The 9274-nt window shown below is 47.0% G+C and overlaps 2 protein-coding genes across 3 annotated transcripts in view; both read left to right on the top strand.

Annotated features, from left to right (window-relative positions):
- Positions 1–1377, top strand: part of galnt14 (UDP-N-acetyl-alpha-D-galactosamine:polypeptide N-acetylgalactosaminyltransferase 14 (GalNAc-T14)) — a 73509-nt gene extending 72132 nt beyond the window's left edge. The window contains exon 6 of the mRNA XM_060042422.1: positions 1–1377. This exon is cut by the window's left edge and continues 596 nt beyond it. The gene's annotated coding sequence lies outside the window, so the exon portion shown is untranslated.
- Positions 1378–1716: 339 nt separating this feature from the next.
- angel2 (angel homolog 2 (Drosophila)) lies at positions 1717–9262 on the top strand. 2 transcript variants are annotated; one of them, XM_060041061.1, is made up of 9 exons: positions 1717–1989; positions 3039–4255; positions 4739–4962; positions 5283–5352; positions 5593–6023; positions 6427–6559; positions 7199–7271; positions 7501–7631; positions 7775–9262. In XM_060041061.1, the coding sequence occupies exons 2-9, from the start codon at positions 3046–3048 to the stop codon at positions 7936–7938; spliced, it is 2436 nt and encodes an 811-aa protein (XP_059897044.1). In that variant the 5' UTR covers positions 1717–1989; positions 3039–3045; the 3' UTR covers positions 7939–9262. The 2 variants fall into 2 exon arrangements, with proteins under 2 accessions (XP_059897044.1, XP_059897043.1); XM_060041060.1 differs by lacking the exon at positions 1717–1989 and adding an exon at positions 2317–2501.
- The last annotated feature ends 12 nt before the right edge of the window (positions 9263–9274 follow it).

Below are 9274 nucleotides of genomic sequence, written 5' to 3'. Positions count from 1 at the left end.
CGTGCGGAAAACTATGGGATGTTCTTTTTTAATGGTGGATCTATTGGACTTGTGGAACCAGCTGTGTTTACACACAAAGAATGAGTGCTGTTGGCTGCTCTTCCAGGCTTGGGGGTTACATGTGCTTATATAATAACAATCCCATGTTGATGACGTCATGAAGAAGCGGGGCAATGATACTTTGGAAGAAATTGTTGTAATGTGATGGGGAAAATGTTATATTTATATTGTTTTATCCTTTCTGAGGGCTCTAAAACTGCTTATATTTTCATTTTTGCACCTCCCGATTCTACTAACTATAATTAATTAGTATACCCACCTTTTAAAAAGGGATTATCAAGTCGAATTCACTTCCAATAAGAACTTTGTTAGGATTGTCTCATCTGTCAAAGCCTTATCCATGATATATATAGATATATATTTGACAAAACAGCCTAAAGATGGATACTTTTTTGCTGAAACAGAATTGTATCCGTGAGAATATGTGATCTGAATGCATTTGACGAGTGTGTCTTTGACTGCATCTAAGGCAACTTGTGGCCCGGTCAAGGCACATTTCTCTCATCAGGATTCTGTCTGGTGATCCACATATTCTGCATGACATGACTGCACAATGAGTAGCTGATTGCGAGTATTTATTGAAGGGCAAATCACGACTTTAGTTGTGTAAGAAAATACACAGATCAACCTCAAAAAAACCAGAGTGAGAGAGTGAGAGAGAGCGAGAGAGAGAGAGCACAACGAAGAAGGGTTAAAAATAATACAAGTAAAGCACGCATGCAGCATTCTTTACCCTACAGGCATCTTAGAGGTCAGAGGTCGGTATATCGGGGCTGGACTGTTGCTACCCTAAGAGCAACAGAACAACAATAACCGCGACTTCCTCCCAGTTACATGGAGAAAACAGTTTCTTGTTGAGATTCCACCCCAAAACAAACCCCAAAACAAAGTGCATCTTGGTGCATCTTTATTTATGTGTCTTCTTTTGAGGCTGGGGAGATAAAACCTAACACACCTTAAGTTGTCCAATACCTGGGAAACCTTTCGAAAAAAGTATAATTACAAGTCGATAAATTACAGATCATGTAATGGGATGTCTTTCCTCAAATTTGTTCTGTAAAAACCTCAGAAGAGACGGGACGATTGATGCACACCACCGTCACGTGAAGAAGGGAAAAAACATTTTACTAATCATATCCTATTTCAAATTTTCAAAAAGGACAGCCACCACTTTGTGTGTGTGACCGGAGGCCTGTGGACGCAGCGTTCAGGAGTGTCCCCAGGTTGTGGTTATGGTGGAGAGGCAAACGCAGATTTTTGTGACCCATTTTGATATCCTGATGGAGCTTTCTTGAATAAAGATTTTGTAATGGCTGATTTGATCTGTCCTAATGGCCTGTGAACTGCAAATACACAAACAGACACCATATAGAAGGATGTTGAACAACTACAGTTTACAGAAGTAAAGTGGAATGTTTTGTCCACTATCATATTTTAATTGGTGTTGTTTTACAACAAAATAGTAATACCAAAAGTACCGTTATAATAGCAGTGATATACTATTGTAACAAAATAAAAAACATTGTATTTAATTATTATTTGTATATACTTAAGCTATAACTTCAAAAAATGGTATAGTGAAGAAACAAAGATGAACAGTAACGCTGAATCTGCATTCAAGTACTTGCATCCCACCAGAGAGAATGAGAGCTGCTGACGGGAGGGGGAGAGAGGGAGAGGGAGAGAGGGAAGGAGAGAGATAGATAGAGGGAGAGAGAACACCATGCTCACGAATTAGCGTTCCCATTCCCTTGCCAGACACAAACTATCTTAATACCATCTCAGTCTTGGACGTTGGCTACTCTGTGAATGATTATGGTTATATTGGCCTCCCTCACATAAATGGAATATCGGATGGTGCGGACACGACTGTAACGTGTCATATTACAAAACATTTCGCCGGCTAACGAGAGAGAGAATCGCGTACAGGTACGTACAATAATGACCTTCTATTACGTTGTTTAACAATGTGTTCTTGCTATTGTCAAGGTCACACATATAACATCGTAAGATTGTTGCGTTATTTTCAGTTTAGACGGATTGGCCGATAATTAAAAAAATAATTTTGCCAGCCTCTTGTAAAGATAGAAGACGAGAACCTAACGTTACGTCACGTGACCGGCCGGAACGTTTATTCGCCCACACTCAACGGATGTAGTTCTCACTCGAGCCATGTGCATGATATGTTGCAATGCGTAAAATAAAAAGAACTACAATACCATTAGTTCTCTGCGGCGCCTGGTTTTTACGTTGTATGCATACAACGTATTATTTTGGGGACCATAAATGCATGGTGTTGCTGTGGTCCTTTCTGGTCGCTGATCGTGGTCTTAAAATCCTTTCTGATAGAGAGTCATGTTGTTAACCTTGCTGTAAGCATATTTGGGTCTTATTCGTGTTTACCTGGACGTAAAACATGAGTCCATCGTCGCTTATAGGAAGTAAGTAGCGTCCACATCATGGGAAAAAACTGATCTACATTGGGTCACGTTAGACTAGAATTCTCCTTTAGTGTCAAATGTATTACTAAGTTTGGCCAGTAAACGCCTATAAACCCAAACGTTTGCTCAAACCAAATCTACATATTTTGTTTTAAGAGGATACAATCAGATGCCCCATTGTTCAATACCAATCAACGAGAGTTACGTTAGATTATCGATAAATTAACTTACTGTACTTACTGCTTTCTGTGGGAAAGCTCGATTATCCGAATTATCTGACAATCCTTTTTTGTCGCTACACTAACCCCTTGTTTTGAATTGTTAATGCACGATTCGACGGTGCTGGATAGACGCCTGACGGCACTTATTAGGTTTGCTCACAAAAACGTCAGTTTATAATAAAAAAGTTCTAGAGGATTACGGTTTAAAAGTGCATTTAAGTATGGGACCTGTTCAGAGAGTTAAGCATGAGTTCTACTCGTTATCCCTTCCATGGTTCCTCCCTTGTCGTCACTCTGCTATTCTCCATCACTCCAGGTAACTCATGTCCCTGCTCCTGCTGAGGTCCCTGGGCCCCTCCTACCTCTCTCAGTGCCCCGCCCTCCTCCTCCGGCCTCCGGGCTTCAGGAGGAACTGCTTCTCCTCCCTTCCCCGCCGTGCTCCTCACCCATGCTGGTCGGCGTCGGGACGTCCTCCTTCCCGGCATCTCCTTCTCCTCTCCCCCACCTCCAGCTCTGCACGCCTCCTCTGTTGTCACCACCAGAACCATCCTCCAGGGACCTCCTCACACTGCTTCTCCACCCTTGGTTGCTGTTTGACGTCCCCCTTGGTCTTCTCCAGTTCTGCCTGCTCCGGAGGCGGTCTCCTCATGGAGCGGTCGAACGGGGACCGGCCGCCCCCGTCCAAGCGCTGGAAGAGTACCGGGGACAATAAGGGGGAGCGGGAGGGACGCGCCGATGCCAGAGCAGCAGAGAGATCGGGGGGTAAGGCCAGCGACACGAGGCCCGTGAAGCAGCACAGCAGTCGGGATCGGGAGGCCGGCGCCCCTCGCTCCAAGTCCTGGAGCTCGGACCAGAGTGGAGAGCGCAGGAGATCGGAAAACCATAAGAAAAGTAAACGTAGAGACGAGAGCAAAGGGAAGGGCAATAAGAAGAAGCTGCATTGGGAAGGCGGAGTGGTGCAAGGGCAGGGGGGGGACAGGAAGACGCACCACAGGATGGAGCACCCTCAGCCTCCTCCTCAGCCCCACGCTGTCGATGACAACCCCAACCCGTGGCTCTCGGCTGGGGCTCCTCACAGGACTCATCCCCCTCCTCCTCCTGCTGGGGCGTGGAGGAACCCGGGACCTCCACGCCCACCCGGAAGGTTAAGGAACACTAGGCCTGGAACTATAAGGAACGCTCCGCCTCCACCAGGGATGTTAAGGAACCCAGTACCGCCTCCATTGATGAGCCTTGCAACGGGAGGCTGGGGGAACCCCCCACCTGGAGCTGGAGCCTGGAGTAACCCCCCACCTGGATCTCGAGCCTGGAGTAACCCCCCACCTGGAGCTGGAGCCTGGGGGGCCCCTCCACCTGGAGCTGGAGCCTGGGGGGCCCCTCCACCTGGAGCTGGAGCCTGGGGGAACCCTCCAACTGCAACCTTGAAGAACCCTGCTTCACCTGGAACCTTCGGAAACCCTGAAGACTTCCCCCCTCTCCCGGGGCCCGCTCCCCCTCCTCAGAGGACCCAGAGCCAGGGATCAGCCGCTCAGCGTAAGTGGAGGACCATGAAACTACACTTCAACTGCACGCTTTAAAAGCATCACTTTAAGTCTGATGTCAAAACCAGACACGGCTTTGTCGCAGAATGCGGCTTTAAGAGGGAGTGTTACTTTGTATTGAGTCTATTTACTACCTGGGTAATTAGCGAGCGACGAACAATGAATTGAGATCCATGCAGTAAAAGTTCTGGGTTAAGATTTCAGATTCAGAAAACGTTATTGTCTGTCGTAACAGAAAATCAGCTTTGATGTGGCATGACATACAAACAGGACAATGTACTGATAGGCAGTCATACAACATTGATTTCTGAGAGCACACATAGTGTGTATAGAACATAAAACAAAAGCTGTGGCTATGTGTGAAGTGTTTTGAGTGTTTAGGTCACACATGGATAGATAGCCAACGTTTGCTTCCTAGGAGGATGATACTTCCCTCGTAGCTGATCATTATAATGGCCTACCGTTCCTCTCCCAGCACTACAGAGACAGTGGGAGGACTATCGAGACAGCAGTACCCACCTCCAGCCTACGGGGGGTGGCGGTGATGGCTTTGACTTCTCGGTCATGTCCTACAACATCCTGTCCCAGGACCTGCTGCATGAAAACGCCTACCTGTACCGCCATTGTGACCCTGGCGTTCTGCCCTGGGACTTCAGGCTGCCCAACCTGCTGAGAGAGATCCGGCAGTACGACGCAGACGTGAGTCAGTCCTATTTGTTGTCTATATTAACTTTCACTATCTGACCACCAGGTGTGCTGTAGATCAGCCATCACACTTGTGATGTCACAAATATACCATCAACTCTCTTTTATCTGATGCTTCAAGATAAATGACAGCGAGAAGCTGGTAGGGGTTAGGGGGGGTCCCGCTCTCGGATGCCCACAGGTGGGGATCGAACCCAGATCCTTTCAGCCAAATGCCCTAGCCTTTTACCGCCAATGCCTGGCCACTATACCTCTAAAGCTAAGCCTATATTCATGTGTTTATTTCTGTCACTGTTTCCTCCTGTGGGGTGCAGGTCCTGTGTCTACAGGAGGTCCAACAGGACCACTACGAGACCCAGATGCAGCCTGCCCTGGAGGCACTAGGTACTGGGGTTGGGATTATGGATTATGGATTATGCTTTTGGTATTTCCAGTATATTGCATAAACATTCCCCCCATTCATAGTCACGGCATATATCCGTGTGTATGTTTCCTGGCAGTGTATTTTATAACCGTGCATTCATATTTACACCACCAGTGTGTCTCATAAGGAGGGCTGTATCCTACCTGTGGAGGTGTTTTTATATACATTCACTACATGATATTCACTACCTCTTTCTCCAGGCTATCAGTGTGTGTATAAGAAGCGCACGGGCAAGAAGCCGGAGGGCTGTGCCATCATGTTCAAGAGTTCCCGCCTCTCGCTGGTCTCCTCCCACCCCCTGGAGTACTTCCGCCCCGGCGACGCCCTCCTGGACCGCGACAACGTGGGATTGGTCCTCCTGCTGAGGCCCGCCGACGCCGGCGGCCAACCGGAGCCCTCGGACTTCTTCTGCGTGGCGAACACTCACCTCCTCTACAACCCCCGTCGCGGCGACATCAAGCTGGCCCAGCTGGCCATCCTATTGGCCGAGATCGCCCGGCTGTCCCGCCTCCCGGACGGCTCGTCCAATCCGGCGGTGGTGTGTGGGGACTTTAACTCGGTCCCCTGGAGCCCACTGTACTGCTTGCTGACGCAGGGCTCTCTTGAGTTCCAGGGCCTGCCCATAGGGATGGTGAGGGCACACACACACACACACACACACACACACACACACACACACACACACACACACACACACACACACACACACACACACACACACACACACACACACACACACACACACACACACACACACACTGTGCACACCACAACACACGCGCAGACACACTCACACACTAAGCACCTATCACCTGTATTATACTGTGTTCTGCACTGTGTGTACAAATACATATACACTACCTAATGACGTGTGTGTTTCTGTGTGTAATTGATCCTCATGTACTGTGTGATATTATAGGAATGTACTGTGAATGTATGGACTCAAATCTAACAATGAAGTGATGAATGTGTGATGTATGTGTGTATCACTAATCCAGCACTGCTATAATAACTGTGTGTGTGTTTGTGTGTAGGTATCGGGTCAGGAGGATGGGCGGGGACAGCGCGTCCTTACTGCCCCCATCTGGTCCAAGAGTCTGGGCATCAACCAGGACTGTTGCTATGTCAACCAGCCTGCCAGCCAGCCCCCGTCCACCTTCCCCACAGGTACGTCCGCTCCTTGAACATGATGGTGAGAGGTTGGTCTAGAGTAGGTTAGTCTAGCGAAGGCCAGCTGTGCTAAGTCGAGTGGACTTACTCTACTATAAAGTCTCTGTGTGTAATGTACATTTAGTTAAGCAACAATATATAAAAGAACATTAACCTTGTTTAGAGCAAGGAGAGAATCATCGCACCAGGTTTTAGCATATTGCTATTTTCCACCCGCAGTCTCAAATAATGGCATTCATAATAATGGCATTCATCTGACAATGATTGGCTGGCAAAATGAAATACTTGATGGGTGTAGCTGGCAAAATCGGCAGTTTAACCTGTCTGGTGTGTTATAACGACAAACACAGCATGTTATTCGCCACGTATGCGTATGGAAAGAATTAAGGTAGCAATATCAAATGATGGCTTGCAACGCTGTTCCCTGGTTTTCTCATGGTACTTGGTACCAAAGAATTCACACGCTGAAGCCTGTGTTCATCTAGATTGTGGTGGCAGAGATCTTTCAGTATCAAATAAGAATACTGTCTAGTACAGTACAAAAAAAGCACAACACACATAAAATAAGTTTCCTTTCCGGTCCACTGAGTGGTCTGTGTGTGTTGTGTTTTGATGTGTTGTGTGGTGTGTTCCCAGAGGATGAAGGGGCCGTCCCTGCTCTAACTGTGGAGCAGCTCACGGCCAAAGCCCCCCTCGCCCCTTACAGCAGGTAAAAACTAGGTAGTCTGTCGCTGTCTCTCTTTCTTTCTGTCTCCGTCTATCTCCTTGTCTTCTTTCTCTCTGTCTGTCTTGCTGTCTCTTTCTCTTTGTCTTTGTCTGTCTGTGTCCCTCCCTTTCCCTTTCTCTGTCTGTCTCTCTCTCTGTGTTTCATTGTACCTAATGGAAGGTCTGTGTGGATGTGTACCTGGTGTGTGTATTTGTATTGAATGTGTGTGTAGGACCAGGCTGAGGCACAGTGTAGGCCTCAAGTCCTCCTACTCCCACCTCCTGATGCCTGATGGGAGGGCCGAGATCACCACCTGCCACTCACGCACCGCCATGACGGTGGACTACATCCTCTACACACCAGGTACACACGCGCACACGCTCATATTCAAAAACACACCAGCACACCTGGTCGACGTTCACATCGACATGTCTATTTCCTTTAAGTCTTCTCTCTTCGTCATCCTCACCCCTCTTCCTGCTTTGTGTTTATCTTGCCTTCTCAAGACCCCACGACTTTATCTTCACTTCCTGGTGGGCGGGGCCTGCAGTTACTGGCAAGGCTGTCATTGGTCGGCCAGTCGGAGTTGAAGGCCGTCAACGGTCTGCCCAACCAGCATCACTCCTCCGACCACCTGCCCATCCTGGCACGCTTCCGTCTCCGCCGGTGACCCCTGACCCCCGCTCCGTATCGAGCTACAGCCACTGTTGGGGACTAACGGCTACTTCCTGGTTTCAGGAGATGTGACGACTCCACAGGTTGGGGAATTTAGATGTCAACAACCGAAGAAACTGCATCTTCAGGAGCCTGAAACTTGAACTATTGGATGAGACTTTTAAACACACATGGAGTGACAAACAACTCAAAGCTCACATTTAATATATTTAATTATTCTACATTTTAGAATAAAAATACAGAGACCCTGTACTTTTCCTATAAAAGAGGACATCTTTATAGCTGCTAGCTTTGGGTTCTTGGTATTGAGATCACTATTGGAAGTTTCCTGCCTGACTAACTTGTTCAGGCTTGGTTCCAGGTTCCTGCCTTGGTGCCTCTAAAAGAAGTGGCAGGTCTGGTTTCCACCCAGCACCCCATCACATTCATTTGATAACCTGCAATTAGAGAAATGTATGAGCTTTGTATTGAGTCTAGATTTTGTTCACTTAACGAACAAACCAAATCAGCAGTACTGATTCGTTTTTTAATCTTTTTTTAAGATTTAAGGATCGGAAGAAGATTTAGTTTACTGTTGGCAAAGTTTTAGCTAATCTTTTTCTACTTAATGTACTGCTAGTGAGTTAATAGCACACGTGTCCTCACAAGGCATACTTGAAATCCACTTCTGTTAGTCCCCAAAGTACCTCACAAGATCAGCACCAGACTAGGTGGTGCCGTCAAGGACTGGCTCTGTTCTTCCAGCCTCTGCTTGAAATTAATCAGTCAAACTGTCATTGACTTCATTCTTTGGTTTTCAAACATGAATGGATTATTGTTTAATGGACTAACAGTTCAAATTCTTTAAGTGAGACTGCAGCTTGACTCAACCGTTGAAATTAACCTTTTGATTTATGACCTCTGCTGAACTTTTTTGTGTTGCTATGGATACCGTTTTCATAATTTGGGGCTTGGTCCTCTCGGATTCACAAGGACGAAGGCCAGGGTCACCTGACCTTTGACCTCCAGACAGGACAGACCAATGATGTCGTTCAGACAGCTCCTGGTCGGATCTACACAACAGACACTGGACACAGACAGCGTGTCGGTATGTGCACTGGCCACAGCCAACCCTGCTGAGATGCACGTTATCATGGTGCGTCGGTCTCACTACCTGAATTCTGTTCAAGACCACTGTTTTATACCAGACCGCATTTCAAAACAAACTTTTTTGAATGGGTGCCAAATGGGTAAATATCACGATTGTTTTTCTAGTTGACTTTTTAAATTGTTTTTAAATCATTATTTTGCAGTTTAATTAAAAAGCTTACTCAACCATATAGAGGCATATG

This window comes from Gadus macrocephalus, chromosome 21 (genome assembly GCF_031168955.1).
Source record: "Gadus macrocephalus chromosome 21, ASM3116895v1".
NCBI classification, from domain to species: Eukaryota; Metazoa; Chordata; class Actinopteri; order Gadiformes; family Gadidae; genus Gadus; species Gadus macrocephalus.
The sequence above is the reverse complement of the archived record's forward strand: the minus strand, read 5'-3'. Positions and strand labels throughout refer to the sequence as shown.